This window comes from Eptatretus burgeri, chromosome 3 (genome assembly GCF_056783735.1).
Source record: "Eptatretus burgeri isolate ZD-2024b chromosome 3, Ebu_testis_v1, whole genome shotgun sequence".
Classification (NCBI taxonomy): domain Eukaryota; kingdom Metazoa; phylum Chordata; class Myxini; order Myxiniformes; family Myxinidae; genus Eptatretus; species Eptatretus burgeri.
The window spans coordinates 76,338,860-76,357,839 of NC_140963.1; the positions used below are offsets into that span (position 1 = coordinate 76,338,860).

General features: G+C 43.6%; 1 protein-coding gene across 8 annotated transcripts in view; it reads right to left on the reverse strand.

Annotated features, from left to right (window-relative positions):
• The window catches only part of LOC147030213 (uncharacterized), a 296,012-nt gene that overhangs the window by 90,560 nt on the left and 186,472 nt on the right, over nucleotides 1–18,980 (reverse strand). For all 8 annotated transcript variants that reach the window (XM_085874046.1, XM_085874047.1, XM_085874044.1 and 5 more), the window contains 3 exons: nucleotides 13,283–13,439; nucleotides 9,719–9,775; nucleotides 2,300–2,382 (listed from right to left, as the gene is read on the reverse strand). In XM_085874046.1, coding sequence (XP_085730172.1) covers nucleotides 2,300–2,382; nucleotides 9,719–9,775; nucleotides 13,283–13,439 — 297 coding nt within the window. The remainder of the gene's footprint in view (nucleotides 1–2,299; nucleotides 2,383–9,718; nucleotides 9,776–13,282; nucleotides 13,440–18,980) is intronic.

The following is an 18,980-nucleotide window of genomic DNA, read 5'->3' on the forward strand; positions in this document are numbered from 1 at the left end:
GTAGAGGTTTGGTCATACAAATTACTTGCGAGAACAAATTTTCAAAATTTTTATCAATAACAATCGAGGTCTGTCACAGCCTTTCAGATGAAGATTATGGCAAAGAACAGTACTGTCGGAACACCCTCCTTCGACACCTTACAATTACACAATTAGATTATGAAACAAATTGATAAAATCGTTTAACAGCAAAAAAAAACATTCTCCAAACAATTCGCAATCGCTGTCCGATTGGTGAGGCCTTGGACTAATCCACGACCCAAAGCATCCCCAATGGAACTTGCATGCAAGTCTTCTGACAAACACACAATATATTGGGTGGTCGCTAGACTACCCTTATTTTCACTTTTTCCGTCTGTCTGTATGTTTGTTTGTATGTTTGTATGTTTGTATGTTTGTATGTAATGGACAGCTCTGGAGGCCAGAGGAGTCAACCGATTTTGAAACTTGACCCTGAAACTTGACAGGTAGGTTCATACCAGGATCTAGTTCTATGCTTTTGAGCACCGTTGCTATGGACACCACCGTTGCAGAGCAACGGGACTTTGAAATTTTTGAAAAATCCGCAAAAATTTATTTTTTCGAAAATAAAAAAATCGGCTTCCAGGATTTTATGCGCACTATAATCAACCTCTTTGTCAATTTTTTTTAGCCCGATCCGTCAAAAATTGTATGACTAGTATGCAATTATGTCGCGACCACCCATGTCGCCGACCGGCTTGTATGTTTGTTTGTATGTAATGGACAGCTCTGGAGGCCAGAGGAGTCGACCGATTTTGATGAAACTTGACAGGTAGGTTCATACCAGGATCTAGTGCGATGCTTTTGAGCACCGTTGCTATGGACACCACCGTTGCCTAGCAACGGGACTTTGAAATTTTTGAAAAATCCGAAGAAATTTATTTTTGCGAAATCAAAAATCGGCTTCCAGGATTTTATGCGCACTATAATCAACCTCCTTGTCAAAAATGTTCAGCCCGATCCGTCAAAAACTGTATGACTAGTATCCAATTATGTAGCGACCACCCATGTCGCCTACCGGCTTGTATATATATATATATATATCTGAACGTTATATATGTATATATATATATATATATATATATATATATATATATATATATATATATATATATATATATATATATATATATATATATATATATATATATATATATATATATATATATATATATATATATATATATATATATATATATATATATATATATATATATATATATCTGAACGTTATATATACATATATATATAATATATATAATTATATACATATATAAATATATATGTACATATCCGGCTGTGGATGAAAGCTTTGAACGTGGTCAGGAGCTCAGATGTGCCAAGGAAGGACTTTGCATGACAGAGGATGCCCAGTCAATGACTGGCTTTGGAGGCCAGCTTGGAGATGTGGCTTTCCCAGGAAAAAAACCATGGCAGATAGTGAGGTCCAAATGTATGAATGAAAGGACTTCTTCATGAAGAAAGCATTTTTGGATTCAATTAAGCTTGGTAACAAATAACATTAAGGAAAGCAATTAGGCTTGGTAACAAGTATTTTTGGATTCAGTATGTTCAAATTAGCTTAAAAGCTCAACTCGGTGGTGTCCTGATTGGAGCGTCTGCTCCAGCCTGGGATGTCAGTGGTTCCAACCCCAGTTGACTCATACCAAAGTCTTTAAAAAAAATTGGTACATGCCACTTCTTTGATTGGCGTTCAGCATTTAAAAGGTTAAGGGAATGGACAATCACCATAGATTGGCAATTGGCATGGGGAGGAGGAAATTCTTCATGAGGAAATACCCCGCTGCATGCAATGAGAAAGGTGGCGCCATTGTTTTGATGTCGCTGATACCCAGAGTATCCCAAGAAGTGACGGCACTTCCCCCCAAGCTCAGTGGCTGTGTCTGTCTCATCATTATGTTCATGTGTGTGTGAGATGTGAGGGTAGCAGCTCCATTCGTCCTCATATATTAAAAAAGTCTTCACTGCCATCTTTCACTACAGAATGCCTCTACAAGTTTATATTTGCTTCTTTTTGTAAAATCTGACTGGTTGATCACCCTGGACCATTTTTTTATGTACAGAGAACACGTAAGTGACACAGCCAAAGTCATATACTCGTTTTGATACTCTGAATGGTGCTAGCAAATGGTAAGAGGTCTGAGATAGAAAAGTGGATGCAGACAATAACCAGGTAACATTGCCAGATATTAGAATGAATAGTCAATAAATTGGTGCAGGGAATTGATACAGAATAAAACTACGTGCACCAAGTTACCTTGTCTCCTTTGCGCAATGGTTGTGCCACAGACTCGGGGAAGATTGCCACTGCCGACTCCATATCGCCCTTCATGGCTACACCTATGGAAAGTGGACACCAAGTAAGTACACTCTGCCTTGAACAACAAGGAAATAGCTTGTGAGCCTCTCCCCAGTGCAGTCAGCAAATCAGTCAGTCAGCAAATCTAACTCTCTTCAAATCTAACTAACATCAGTCAGCAAATCTAACTCTCTTAGATACACAAATATACATAAGGAAGATGGATGTAGGAAGAGGACATTTGACCCATCAAGTCTGCAGTCCATGAACACCACATGCATTCAATGCAACAGTTAGATTATCGACTTAATGCTCGTGGGATGATATGGCAGAGGAGAACATTTGGGTAGGTACCTCCAACGTACAGCAACACGATGACATCACTGTCACGTTGCATTATAGTGTGACCCAAGGGGGAAACTCACAGCATCCATCAAGCTTTGTGGGCAATAGTTCAAATGCCACAAGTAGAGAAAATATCACAGCTGCTGCTATGTTTCACTCTTATTTGGGCTCATCAGTACAGAATAATGCTTAAAATTGTCTGATTAGGCTGAAAACCTTCTTGTGAAATCATCGATGGTAACACCCCCGAACTGTATAGTAAGGACAAAACAAATCCTAAACCTAATCATATACTGATACAAGTCCAATTCCAATCCCATTGTTTTTGTCCCTAATAAATACTTCCTGCTTATCCTAAATAGCATTCCTTACCTCCCTGCTCAACCACGCTCGTCTCTTTCAGCATCTGGATTTACACGACACTGGAATGTACTTACTCTGCACTCTACACATTTGCTCCTTGAAGGTTTCCCATTTCTCTAATACCCATTGTCCTGTTAGCTTGTCCCGATCTAAAGCACCTGACTCTCTTCTCACACTCTCAAAGTTTGCATTTCTGAAATCCAATAGCTTTATTCTACCATCCTCAACTCTAAATCGTCAAAGAAACTTCTACACACGATGGAATTGTCACTTGCACCTAAATGCTCTCCGATCTCCATCTCCTCCACCATATTGGGATCACTACTTCAAAAAAAGAGGTCGAACACTCCACCTCCCCTGCCCCACTTGACTGGCTTATCGACTAACTGGTTTAAAAAGCAATGCTTGACTCAATGTAGAAAATTCTCATCTGCTCTGACCTTTCCTTGTCCCTGGAAAAAATCTATCCCTGGCAAGTTGAAATCCACTATAATCAATATTCGTCCTTCACCACATGTTTTCTGAATTCTTCATGATCGGAACAAATCTTTCCTGCTCTTCCCTCAAACCAGAAGTCCTACAAAAGCATCCTACAAGTATCCTACTGTGTTTTACAATCTCTAATCTCCATCAATGCAGAATCCTCCACATTAATTCCATCCTTCATAATGATATCACCCCTTTCTTTTGTTACAATACTCTCTTTTACCCAGATTGCAACACCTCCTCCCATTCTCTTTTTCCTATTGCATATAAACTTAACATCTTGCAGCCTTCCAGTGTTGTCCTCGAATTTCAACACCTCCTCCCATTCTCTTTTTCCTATTGCATATAAACTTAACATCTTGCAGCCTTCCAGTGTTGTCCTCGAATTTCTCTCCTCTTTAAAGCAAGTCTCACTGCAACTTTATCATAACTCCTCGCTATCTACCATAGTTTCAAGTTCTTCCAACATATTACTTAAACTTTTGGCTTTAGTATCGAATAGTTTTTAACATTTTCCTTCCTGAAATTGTTTTTTTTTTACTGCCTGGTCTTACCAATCATGTTTTCAGTGGCAGTGCCTTCATTTAAAGCCTCCACACCCTACTCTACCCTGAAAAAGCCCTCATGTCTTCCTCAATTTCCACTGCAAACCTTGCTGTCCCCTTTCTGTTTAGCTGATGGCCATCATTCTGGAAACACTCCCTTTGCCCACAAAATTATTCCCATTGCTTCTTAAACACAAAAACTTGCTGCCTACACCATTCTTACAACCATAGAATGAATATCTATCCCTTTTCTCATTAATTCAATTGCCCTTCCTATTCTGCTAAGAATACCAGAAAACATGACCTCACAAACCTTTTCTTACAGTCTGCTACCCAATATCCTGTGAATATTTTTTTTTCTCCAAGTAAACTTTCCAAACACAATTTACTCAAAGTCTACCACAGCTGTCTTCCTGCCATGACCTGACACAATGTTATTTAACCATATTTCAACATCCCTTCCTCTCGCTCCTTCAAAACAAGACACGACTCAGTCTACAATCCTTAATGCAGAATTAAGGGTCAACTTTTTGAATAGATTCATCAGCAATAAAAACAATTTCCCTGGCTATACCCCTGCATTCACTGCTACCTTCCCCTGCCAGCATTCACAATAAACCTCACCACTGCTGGTATTTTCTACACCCCCACCACTGCCTGCACTCTCTCCAAACCCACCACTGCCTGCACTCGTTCTAGCTTCACCACTACCTAAACTCATTCCAACCTTAACCCTGCCTGCACTCACTCCATCACCACTGCCACCACTCACTACACCCCGACCATTGTCTGCACTCATTACAGCCTCATCATTGCCAGCACTAACTACACCCTCACCACAGTTCGCACTTGCTAGACTCTCACCACTGCTTGCATTCGCTAAACCGTCGCCACTGCAAATCTTCTCTGCAGACTTGGTCCACAAATGCAACCAACTTTTATCTTGAAAATTTTCACACTTTGTTACCTCCTGAAAACGTAAAGTAGTTATCCATTCCTTTAACCTATTGATGAGAATCCTGAGGTGTGCCATTTATTCACATTTCCTACAGCAAAGACCCCCTCGATGTGAGTATCACTGATATTACCCACATCAAACCATCACATTGTCTATATAACAATATGCGAAAGCATCGAGGGAGGTCCATTCCTATGGAGCTAAAGGCATTTTCCCCCGATGGCCCCAACCACCCCCCCCCCGCTAACCCCACAGTCAGATGGTGCAAGCAACTCTTCAATTTACCCATCGCTGCAGTCCTCAGCGTCCACATCACTAAGAACGCCAACTTTCTTTTCTATATATCTTCTACTTCTTTTCTTTTTCGACATAATAATCTTCATTATCTATATTATTCTAATTTTTTCTTTCTATTATTTTATTATTATAAAAATATGTGCAAAAGCGTCGAGGGTGGGGGGGGGGTCAATCCTTATCGAGATAAAGGTTTTTTTCCCCTACAGCCCCCACCCCATGTTGACCCACAGTCAGACGCGGGATGTCATCCCATGGTGCAAACCACTTTGACTTTCCTGTTTCCGTCATGTCCACATCGCTGAGAACTCCATCTTTGCTTCTCCGGGAGGAGGGAGTGCGACTGCTCTCACATTACCCACACTGGGCCGGCTGTTCGCATCACACAGTCTTCACGTACAGTTAGTGTGCTCAGCAACAGTGTCCAATGTCATAACAAACTTTGTTTCTCTGGGGGGAGGGTGTCTGAGCTTCTCTTCTCTTCTCCTTCATTTATATCAGAATACGGGAATGATTTTCCGTCGTGGTATTTGACCACGGGCTTCTGCTAGTTTATAATCATCCTCTACATTCGCCTTGTTCCCCTCGAGAGTCACTCTCTATGAAGTCGTTTCACAACTATCTTCTCACTGCTTTACTTTTCTGAAAAACAAAAATAAATAAATAAAATGCACCGCTCGACTCACTGTGAAAACAAATGGGCCATCAATACACGCTTCAAACTAAAATAACAAATACAATTACCCATTAATCTGCTACGAAGACTATTGCAACCTTAAATTATATCAAATACACCACACCCGACTCATAATAACGACAAAAAAAACAACTAAAAACAAGCACTTATCACATTCTGTCATAAGAAGTGTTGAATACACCAACACTGGAAAATAGATGAAATGTTGACTTTTTGAAATCCCTAACTTGTTTCTTTTTCATATCCTGTAATATACATTTTAAAATGGCTGATAGGAAGCCTGAATATAACCAAAGTGGTGTCAAAGCCACCCAATGCTCGCCCGTTTATAGATTTATCGTTTTTAAAGACTCGTCTAATAATATTTTTTATAAAGCATTGCGGTGAAGTCTGATCCAAATAATTTTAAAGCAATATATGTATTTGTAATCAGTAAAAAATAGTGTGGTAGATAAAAACATTAGAAAGGAAATAACTAGCACCAAAAACTTTAACATTTTCACGCTCACGCTCACGCCGGGGGTATCGCTATAGCTCTCTGTTCTTCGAACAGGCAAGCTACAATTGAAGAGGTTTGAAAATGTTGCTGCGATCAATTTTTTTTTACATAAAAAGAGATGAGGCTGGAAGCAAACCCATAGTGAAGGGCTTTTTTGACAGGGGGTGGTGGAGTGTGAACTGGAACGGCACTCGGTAGAGCGCATACCTCCGCTAGGCTGAACAGTTTATGTTTTGTATCCCACCGATAGGCCGGATCTGTCGCCAGACTTTAACCAAAATCGAATCAGCTTGTTCTTGTCACCTAACCAACTCATCCACCAAGTTTTGCCCGAATCCATCAATAACTTTTTGAGATATCATGCTCTATATCGTTTTTGGCCCCATCTCGCAATCGTGAAAAATCACTCACAACATAATAAAAAAAAAACTATCGGATCCGGATCCGGATCTTTATTAAAATCAAACAACTTTTTGAGATATCGTGCTGTATATTATTGTTGGTCCTGTCATTCAATGGTCAAGAATCACTTTTAAAAATCTCGGATCTGGATCCAGATTCGGTTTTTCACCAAAATCTAATCAATTTGTCATTGTCACACACTCAACCTGTTCACCAAATGTCGTCTGAATCCGTCCATAACGTTTTCAGATATCCCGCTCACAGACAGACAGACAAACAAACAGGGATGAAAACATAACCTCTGTCCACCTTCGGTGGCGGAGGTAATAAGGTGAAACAGAGAGATTACAGTTGGGGTTTGTGGGGGATTTAGAATATTTTGAAAGAGTGGTGAAGGGTGTGGGGAGTCGTGGGGGGATCCAGAACTTCACCAACTTGCGCAGATACAGGATAATACTGAAGTAAACTATATTGCATCTTTGCTTTCTGGCGTGTGTGGGCATGTGTACATGCCCATGTGTGTGTAAATGTTTCTTCCCCTGTTATGGCATGCACTGACAATTCCACTTTACATGAAATAAAAGAACACCATTAATGGGATGCAGCAATTGACATAACACGTGATCGCAAAGGCCGCCGTTCGGGTAGGAGTTTGGCATTTGGCCTGAAGAGCCTTTACATTTTTGGCAAACTATAGCATGAGGAATCTGCGAGTGGGAGCGGATGTGCAGGAGGGCTCGGAAAGCCCTGGCATGTTTGCCATCACGGCATGGTGCCCTTGCACTGAATGTCCAACACCTCGCATTTCATAGGGAACAGCATACCGTGGGAACCACACATTCAGCACCGTCACCCAGCATGCTGCAGGCCCTTCAATATAACATTCAGTCCCCTCAGCCAACAGGTTACAGTTCTTTAAATATCACATTCAGCATCCTCACCCACCACGTTACAGGCCTGACAGTATCACATTCAGTGCCATCACCCAGAGTGCCACAAACCTTTCCAAATCCCATTCATTACCCTCGTGAACTATACTACAAGCCTTTCCAGATCACATACAGCAGCCTAATCCAGTGTGCTACGGGCTTTTTCTAATCACAATCAGTACCCCCAACGAACTGCACTATGGGCTTTTTAACATCACATTCAGAACCCTCACCTAAGTACACTGGATTGCCCAAGAGCAGGGAGCACGAGCTCGCTAGAGCACAGAGCATCCGAGCACACTGTATCGTGGAGTGCCCAAGTGCACTAAAGCACAAAACTCCAGAGCCGCCGAGCCCACTGTGTTGTGCAGCTCCCAAGCATGGTGCATCGCTGAGCTCCCGAGCATGGTGCATCGCTGAGCTCCCGAGCATGGTGCATCGCTGAGCTCCCGAGCATGGTGCATCGCTGAGCTCCCGAGCATGGTGCATCGCTGAGCTCCCGAGCATGGTGCATCGCTGAGCTCCCGAGAATGGTGCATCGCTGAGCTTCCGAGCATGGTGTATCGCTGAGCTCTCGAGCATGGTGTATCGCTGAGCTCCCGAGCAATGCTGCATCGCACAGCTCCCAATCACACTACTTTGTGGAATGCCCAAGCACACTAGACAATAAAGCACCTGAGTGAGCAGTGCAATGGAATATGGAGGAGCACGGGCTCCCTGGAGGGACGGATGCACGGGCTTCCTGGAGGGCAGGAAGCACGGGCTCCCTGGAGGGCGGGAAGCACGAGCTCCCTGGAGGGCGCGAAGCACGAGCTCCCTGGAAGGTGGTACACACGGGCCCCTGGAGGATGGGACACACAGGCCCCTGGAGGGTGGGACACATGGATCCCCTGCATGGAAGGACGCACAGGCCCCCTTGAGGGAGGGATGCATGGGCCCCCTGGAGGGCAGGAAGCACGGGCTCCCTGGAGGGCAGGAAGCATGGTCTTCCTGGAGGGTGGGACACACGGGATCCCTGAATGGAGGGACGCATGGGCTCCCTGGAGGGAGGGATGCATGGGCTCCCTGGAGGGAGGGAAGCATGGGCTCCCTGGAGGGCAGGAAGCACGGGTCCCTGGAGGGCAGGAAGCACGGGTCCCTGGAGGGCAGGACACATGGGCTCCATGGAGGGAGGGACACACGGGCTCCCTGGAGGGAGGGACATATGGGAGCCCTGGGAGGGAGGGAGGAATGCACGGGTGCCCTAGAAGTCCCTGTGCTGGGGTGCCCTGTAGGGGAGGGCCCTGGATGACGGGGCGTATGGTGCCCTGGAGTGCGGAGCGCACAGGCGCCCTGAATCACCATATGCAAGGGCACCTGGAGTGCCGGATGCTTGGGCATCCTGGATTGTGGGGTGCATGAGATCCCTGGATCATGGAGTGGCTGAGTTCACCAGATCGTTGGGCACCAACGTGTGCTGAGCTCAATTGTGGAGCACCAGCATACACCAAGCCATTTTCAAAGCAACTGCATTCTTGCCTTACCCTTGGCCAGACAGCGAAGAGGGTTACAAGCATTGGCATTTTTCAAGCATTAATGGTGGGTGAGGATGAGGTGATTGAGGTGAATGGGGGTCATGAGTTGGGGTGGGGTAGCAATTGGTTAACCCAAACACCAAACCTCGTCCAGAAACTCCTTTGTCACTTTTGTTAATGCAAACTTGTTCAGATTGTGACAGAGCACAAATGGATTACTCGAATTGACACAATAAATCGCCTTCATTTTGCCCAATATAGATGCAAAGTTCGTTACTTTGACTATTTTTGCAGTGTACCTCAGGACATTGTGTACTTACTGTATGTTGTGTACAGTGTACTTACTGTATGGTACTGTATCAAGGGTGTCTGTAGTCAGAGGCATTGGCTCCTTCAGACTTCCTGTCAGAGAAAATGTCACATACAGATGAACACAATTTTAACTAGAACAGGCACTCATAGAGCGCATACCTTCGCCGCCACTACTTTTTTTGTTCTTGGTATGAGTGTGGGGAACTGGTTTCATATAAATGGTCTTATGACACAAACCACATATCTATAATGTCATGACCCCCCCCCCCCGACTTTCGGGAGCTACGGACTAAACAACAATCAAGTCACGTCGTTTTGGCGAGTCTTCACTCGCAAGCTCGGTGAATACAACGTTTCAACAAGAGAAGGTAATCTCGTTTGATGCTGGTTTCATGCAAATCGAATAAGAATTGACTGAGTTATGCCGAAAACCACATATTTTTCAAGGGCGTGACCCCCCCCTGACATTTTACCCCAACCGGTGATAGGGGTTATGACGTCATTGTGTCACAAGATTGGGCATTAAATTCTGAACATTTTGGTGCTGTGTTCATGTAAAGCGGACAAGAATTGACTGCGTTATGACAAAAACCGCATATTTTTCAAGGTCGTGACCCCCTCTGACCTTTGACCCCTAACCGGTAACAAGAGTATGGGCGTCATTGTGTCATATTGCATATCACAAGATGAGGCGTTGAATTCTGAACATTTTGGTGTTAGTTGCATGCAAATTGAATAAAAATTGACCGTGTTATCGTAAAAAGACGATTTTGACCTTTTTGTGACCTTGACCTTGACCTTTGACCCGAACGATCCCAAAATCTAATCGAATGCTTCCTGGCTAAAAACCAATCATCCCACCAAATTTCATGCAATTCGGTTTAACACTTTTTGAGTTATACGAATCACAAGATTACAAATAAATAAATAAATAAATAAATAAATAAATAAATACACGCCGACCAAAACATAACCTTTCGCAGAATGAGAAGGTAAAGGCCCAGTCACACCTTGACGTTTTAGCCAGCGATGGCAACGTATTAAAATGTATGTAAAACGCTGGCTTACGTTGAACTTTTGATGTTTTTTTTTAAAGATTCGGACGTATTCATAGCGACTTGGTCTTATGTATAACGCATTGGTAACGGACACAGAACGTTTCGTTGTGTTATAGATAACTTATACCAACGAATGCTGAACCTGTTGTCGGCCTACACAACCGATGCCCAACGATAGTCTAACTTAGGCATAGCGCGTTGCACGCATCGCCGACGATGTCGTGACGTAGCCTATTAAAAGGCTGACGCACAACGATTCGAATCATAACTGCCGTAGAAATGGAAGTGTCAACATCGCGGTCACACCTTGGCGATCTTGCCAGCGTATGCCGACCTAAGAAAAATGTGTCTAAAACGTTGGGGCACGTCGAATACGGTATGAGTAAGTTTGGTATACGTGAGTACAACGCTAAAGTACGCTATCATACGTCGTAGTAAGTAGAGTACGTCAAGAAATTTTAAACATGTTCAAAATTTTACGACGTACTCGGCGTATGACACACGTTCCGCATGCGATGGGGATAAGTTGTACACACGATATGTGGACGCTTACACACGTCCACAAACGCTACATATAAGCTACTCATAAGTCGAAACACGTCGCGGTAATGTCTTTTTTTACGCGAAACTGATTTCTAACTTATGTTTGACGTGCTTTGAACCAATTCTTTACGTAGTCCCAACACACATCGACTATGTAGACATATTCCAATGACGTCTTCCGGTCGACAAAAAAAAAAAAATGAACGTGTTTCTAACTTACAACTGCCATATAAAGACGTGTTCCCAGCGGTTTTGGGAATTGGTATATAAAAATGGTGTTCATAAAAGGGGAACCCAACAGTGTTTTCGAGTCCTTTTTGAGTCGATTTCCATGTCAGCAGTGACAGTATCAGTATCAGTATCAGTATTAGTATTAGTATTAGTAGTAGTTTGTTCATGTTGGCAGTAGTCGGTGAGTGTGAGGGGGAGGGTGTGGGTTACGATGGATCGTCCTTGCGTCCGCGTGTCCACGGGTAGGAGACATCTTTGCACCATTGTTCGAAGTTCTTCGCGGCTAATTTTTTATGGGGCTTTTTCAACAATGAGCTATGGCTTGTTTTTACGATTTAGGTCTATTCATAACGGCTTGGACAAATGCACAATGAACTAATAATGTGCATAGAGTGCTTCGATAACTTATAGATACGGTATACCAACGAATAATTATCGTGAAGCCGGCGTTCACAAACTATGCCCAACGATAGCCTAACTTATCCATATCGTGCGGCAGTTTATCTTTGCCGGTGACGTGGGGTTTGCTATTCATCGGCTGCCACTCAACGATTTAAATGGCTGCATCTCCACTATTGAAAGTAGACGCTTGCGCTCAACAATTGGATTTTTTTTACACTCAACGACTTTTAAACGGTACCACTCAGCTAGTTTCATTGTTTACAATGAACGATTTAAATTGCTGTCACTCGCCTTTGTTTTTTGACGCTGGCGCTCGGAAATTTTAATCGTTTCTATTGAACGTGCGAAATCGCTCAAACCCCACTATTGAAAGTAGACGCTTGCGCTCAACAATTCGATTTTTTTTAAACTCAACGACTTTTAAACGGTACCACTCAACTATTTTCATTGTTTACAATGAACGATTTAAATTGCTGTCACTCGCCTTTGTTTTTTGACGCTGGGGTTTGGAAATTTTAATCGTTTCTTCTGAACGTGTTAAAACGCTCAAACTCGACTATTTTAAATAGACGCTGCCGATGGACAATTGGAATCATAGCCAAGCTAGACATCGAAGTGTGAACATCTTTGTCATGCCGAAGAAAAGTTTGAAGAATGGTGCAAATAAGTGTCCTGGCCGTGGCCGTGGACGCTGACGCAAGGACGATCCATTATACCGACGTCTTTCAGCCTATGAGTAACTTAAAAGTAACGTCTGTCGACGTGTGGCAACGATCACGTAACGTGCCAACAACACGTTAATCATAGGTTAGAAATAAGTTTCGGGTACGCTAAGCATTACCTCGGCGTGTCTCAACTTATGATTAACTTACAAGTAGCATGTGTTGACGTCTGTCAACGATCGCAGACCGTGCATACAACTTGTGGCCAGCGTAGCGGAACGTGTGAGTCATATGCTGGCATACGTCGTGAAATTTCAAGCATGAAAAAATTTGAGGACAACCAAAAAGTACAACGTTTAAAGCCAACGTACAACAACGTATGGCAGTGTTTTTCAGCGTGCTCTCAATGTTATCAAAACTTACCCATAACGTATTCAACGTGTGCCAGCGTTTTAGAAAAAAAGTTCAAAAATCGGCATACGTTGGCTAAAACGTCAAGGTGTGACTGGGCCTTAATAATAATAATAATCATCATCATCATCATCGTCATCATCATCATCATCATCATCATCATCATCATCATCATCATCATCGTCCTATTTCATATGAATAAATGTTTGAGTCCTGATTTACTCAATGTTAACTGAAAATAGTAAAGCTTTAACTTTGTGTGAAAACCTCAAAGTTCGCGAATGACAGACCCATGCCAGGTCGAAGGAGAACCGGAGTGCTGGACTCAGGTCGTGCCGGAGCCATGCCAGGCCGAAGGAGAACCGGAGTGCTGGGAGGACGCCCTGTCAGATTGAGCTCTTCTTCATCTGCAAATGTCGTCTGATCCAAGGACGCCATGCTCGGGGCCTGGTAAAACATGATAAAATCCGTTTACAATGGGAATGATGGAGGATCAGTAACATGGTACACGAATGGATGAATTCAACAGAACGTTTTTTGATCCACCGGAGCAAGAGATCCGATGAGGCCTACTTCGATCGACATTCCATTGATTTCATATTGTTCTACACGTCTGCCACTGCAGGTTAACATGAACCTTCAAGAGTCAAATTAGTTCTTAATTCGAATATGGTACAGGAGTTTTCTCATAGCAAGAGCAAGGCATGGTGAATAATACAGTACTGTACAGTAAATATAGTGAGAAGTGTAGATAATACAGTGCACTAAGTGTACAATGTGGTGAATAATGCACACATTCAGTGCACTAAATTTACAGTGTGGTGACTGGTGAATAATGCAGCACAATATATTTGGTAAGAAGCATGGTGAGTAAAGGCCCAGTCACACCGTGATGTTTTAGCCAGCTTATGCCGATTTTTGAAAAATTTGTGTAAAACGCTGGTACACGTCGAATACGTTATGGGTAAGTTTTGGAAACATTGAGAGTACGCTGAAAAACACTGCCATACATCATAGTACGCTGGCTTTCATCGTTGTACTTTGCGGTTGTCCTCAAACTTTAACATGCTTGAAATTTTACTACTTATGCCAGCGTATGACTCAAGTTCCGCTACGCTGGCCATAAGTTGTAGGCACGTTACGTCATCGTTGACACATGTCGACACACGTTACTTGTAAGTTACTCATAAGTCGAAACACGTCGAGGTAATGTTTAGCATACCCGAAACTTATTTCTAACCTATGAGTTACGTGTTATAGGCACGTTACGCGATCGTTGACACACGTCGACACACGTTACCTGTAAGTTACTCATAAGTCGAAACACGTCAAGGTAATGGTTAGCGTCAGTGTTCCAGACTCCGTGGTTTTTTTTTTCTTCGGTATGACGGTGATGTTGACACTTCGATTTCTAGTGCGGTTATGATTTAAATCATTGAGCGGCAGCCTTTTAATTACATTATATTATAACCGCACTGGAAATCGAAGTGTCAACATCACCGTCATACTGAAGGAAAAAAAAAACACAGAGTCTGGAACACTGACGCTAACCATTACATTGACGTGTTTCGACTTATGAGTAACTAACAAGTAACGTGTGTCGACATGTGCCAACGATTGCATATCGTGCGTACAACTTATTCCCATCGCATGCGGAACGTGTGTCATACGGCAAGTACGTCGCAAAATTTTCAACATGTTTAAAATTACAAGACGTACTCCTTTTAATACGACGTATGATAGCGTACTTTAGCGTTCTATTCACGCATACCAAACTTACCCATACCGTATTCGACGTGCGCCAGCATTATAGACGCATTTTTCAGAGGTCGGCATACGCTGGCAAGATCGCCAAGGTGTGACTGCGATGTTGACACTTCCATTTCTCCGGCGGTTATGATGTGAATCGTTGTGCGGCAGGTTTTTAACAGGCTATGCAACGTGATCGTCGGTTATACGTGCAGCGCGCTATGCATAAGTTAGACTATCGTTGGGCATAGGTTGTGAACGCCGACAACAGGCTAAGCATTCGTTGGTATAAGTTATCTATAAGACAACGAAACGTTCTGTGTCCGTTACTAATATGTTATGCATACGACCAACACGTTATGAATACGTCCGAATCTTTAATAAAAACATCAAAAGTTCAGCGTAAGCCAGCGTTTTACAAACATTTTGATACGTTGCCATTGCTGGCTAAAACGTCAAGGTGTGACTGGGCCTTAAGCGCAGTAAATTTACATTGAGTACAGTGTGGTGAACAGTAACGTGCTGCAGTAAATTGACAGTTAATACAATGTGTAATTATAAAGTGGGAAAAGCATACATTTCAATCCCATGTTCTTCCTTTTTTCCATGATGAGTACAACTGATGGGCAGGGTACAGCCCGAAGTACCCCATGGGGGTCCTCACCCCCTCTCATTAAAACTCAAGGTGGGGAACCCGATCGAAGCAAGGGAGGAAATTTTCCCCTTTATGATGACCAATCGTCTGATGCCCCACGGGGAGATCGGTTTCTGGGGTTTGGTACATGGAATGTAGGGACAATGACAGGGAGATCTGGAGAAGTGGTTGAAACATTGGTCAGAAGAAGAGTGGACATGTGTTGTGTGCAGGAGACACGATGGAAAGGAAGTGGTGTGAGAATGGTGAAGGGAAGGCAGGGGCAGGAGTACAAGTTTATGTAGCAAGGGTGCCCGGAAGGCGTGCATGGTGTTGGTGTAATGTTTTCTGAGGAGTTTGTAGACAGTGTAGTGAGTGTGACTAGAGTGAGTGAAAGGTTGATGATGGTGAGAATCCTGATCGGAAATCTCTTGGTGAACGTCATCTCGGGATATGCCCCGAAGGTCGGTCGAAGCGATGAAGAGAAGAACGTTCTGGTGTGCGATGGAGAAGTTGATGGAGAATGTGAAAGCTGAGGAAGTTGTTGTGGTTGGAGGAGACTTGAATGGACATGTGGGAAGGAGTCCAGATGGTTTTGAGGGAGTCCATGGGGGTTATGGATATGGTGTGAGAAATGGAGAAGGTGAAAGGATCTTGGAGTTTGCTGATGGAGCTGATTTGTTGATCTGTAATACTCAATTCCAGAAAGCGGATAATAAGCTTATTACATACACGTCAGGTGGGTTAACGACAACCATTGACTACCTGATGGTGCGTCAGCGAGATAGGGGAAACCTCCGGGACACAAAGGTGAACCCAGGGGAGGAGACTTTCACAGCACCACCTGGTTGTCTGCGATATAAGGGTGAAAGTTGCGCGGAGAATGGAGCGGGTGAAGTACCAACCGAGGATGAAGGTGTGGAGGTTGAAAGAGGTGACAGTGAAGGAAGCATTAAGAGAGAGGCTGAGTATGGTTGAGGATGATGTGGTTGAACTTGAAAGTGGTTGGATGTCAATGAAAGATAGTCTATTGGGAGCCGATGGTGAGGTATGTGGATGGACAAAAGGACCACCGAGGCACTCGGAAACATGGTGGTGGGGTGATGAAGTTGGAAAGACGATTGAAGAGAAGAGGAAGAAGTTCAAGGAATGGCAAAAGGCAAAGGATACGGTGGAAGAAGAGGCTGCACATGAAAGTTATAAGGAAGCCAAGAAGGCTGCAAAGAAAGAGGTTGCAAAGGCGCAGGAGGCCCATTGGAAAATGTTTGGAGAATGCTTGGATTCGGAGGAGGGTAAGAGAGCGGTATTCAGGATTGCAAAGCAGATAGCGAGAGAGAGATTTGATGTGACGGGGTGAGTTGCTTGAAGGATGAAGTGGGACAAATTGTTGCGGACTCAGATGGAATTAAAGGAAGATGGAAGAGATATATGGAAAGGCTGTTGAATGTAGAAAATGAATGGGATAGAAACATCGAGAGTAACCCGGTTTTAGGACCAGCAGAGAAGATAACTGAGAAGGAAGTTGAGGAAGCTATAAGAGCAATGAAGAGTAGAAAAGCAGGAGGGCCGACGGGAGTTGTGGGAGATATGTTGAAGGCAGCGGGAAGTTGGGGTGTGAAGAGAATGACAGAGATCTGTAATCTGGTGGTCAAAGAAGGCCGCATTCCAGTGGATTGGGAACTGAGTACCCTCGTCCCTCTGTACAAGGGGAAAGGTGACCCTCTGGACTGTGGCTCCTATAGAGCAATAAAGTTATTGGAGCATGGAATGAAGGTATTGGAAAGGGTGTTGGAGAAGAGGATAAGGAAGAAGGTAAAGATTGACGAAATGGAGTTTGGATTTATGCCAGGAAGAGGAACGACAGATGCAATTTTTATTGTAAGGCAGTTGCAGGAGAAGTACATGGAGAAGAGGAAGAAGTTGTTTTTTGGGTTTGCTGATCTGGAGAAAGCATTTGATAGGGTCACACGCAAAGTAATGGCATGGGCAAAATGGAGTAAAGTAAAGGAAGTTAGGAGTGGAGGAATGGTTGATCAGAGTAGTGATGGCCATGTACGAGAGAGCACGCACAGCTGTAAGGACAAAGGACAGGAACAGTGGTGAGTTTGAGGTGAGGGTAGGAGTGCACCAGGGGTCGGTACTAAGTCCACTTCTATTTGTAGTTGTGATGGAGGTGCTGGCTCGGAGGGTAAAGGAGGGTTTACCGTGGGAGCTGCTGTACGCAGATGAGCTGGTGTTGATTGCAGAGAGTATGGATGGACTGAAGGAGAAGATGAACAAGTGGAAGGAATGTATGGAGGCAAAAGGTTTGAAGGTGAATATCGGAAAGACGAAGGTGATGGCAAGTGGTAAAGCATGTGGTGAGGTGGAAAGGACTGGGAAGTGGCCATGTGCTGTGTGCAGGAAGGGTGTCGGAGTGAACTCCATTCAGTGTACAATGTGTGCTGAATGGGTTCATCGAAAATGTAGTGGGGTGAGAGGGTCATGAACCAGTGTGGCAGCTACATTCAAGTGTAAGGTGTGCATCGAGGGAGCAGCAGATGAAGGAATTGTTGAGTTAGATCTTGGAGATGGTGTGAAGCTGGAAGGGGTGAAAATATTTTGCTATCTCAGAGACATGTTGAATGGAGAAGGTGGATCAAAATGCGTGTGTGTGTGTGTGTGTGTGTGTGTGTGTGTGTGTGTGTGTGTGTGTGTGTGTGTGTGTGTGTCTGTGTGTGTGTGTTTTCTTCCATTTTTCCATGATAGCATGTCCTACGAGAAGCCTCGTCTGTCCAATCATGGGTATTGTCCGTCTCACCATGAGCATGGAATGATACAAATTGGCCAAAAAATGTAAGGAACTACAGGACCCACAAACAGTAATAAAATATGGAAGGATAACTCATCACCAGCCCTAATAAACAGGTTGTCACGTGTTAGGTTCTGACTGATGCTTACATTAACGCGGTACAGAACACTCTTTTGACCTTTCATCAGTATCTTTCCACAAACCGGATGTCATGCTTTACATCTGGTGTTCTCATACTGTGGCATTGAGTGTAATTCTGTCCACACAACGAGCTGAACCGTCAGACTGCTTTATAACGACACGCCCGACATGATCTTGACATGAATGACGTTGTTTGGGAATTTTTTGGCCTGCACAAAAACTTCTGAAAAAGGTCATGGTGCCCTTTAGACATATTGCTGCAGAATGTGAAGATTTGTTTTTGAGAATGCTGGTGTTTGTCCAGGATACCTGCATTATGTAACATCACCTGCAATGATGTCAATGATACTCGAGCTTGACCTTAAACGAACTTAGGATTCATCTTCACTGTTATAATAAACAGAACCTCACCATTCTTCTTCATTTCATGGCATTTTGTGTTATTCATTACAATCATACGATGTAAAGTATGTATTGTACCAACAACCCTATCTCCAATATGGGAGGCTCATGAGACCACCAAGGCAGTTAGAAACTCAGAAAGGTGCTTATCGAGCCCAAAGGTCCACAGACAGGGGCTTTGAGGAGATCACGGATCTGATCTCTAGTGGGAGGCTCACGAGATGAAACAAGGCAGTTATGAACTCGGAAGGATACTTAATGTGACCAAAGG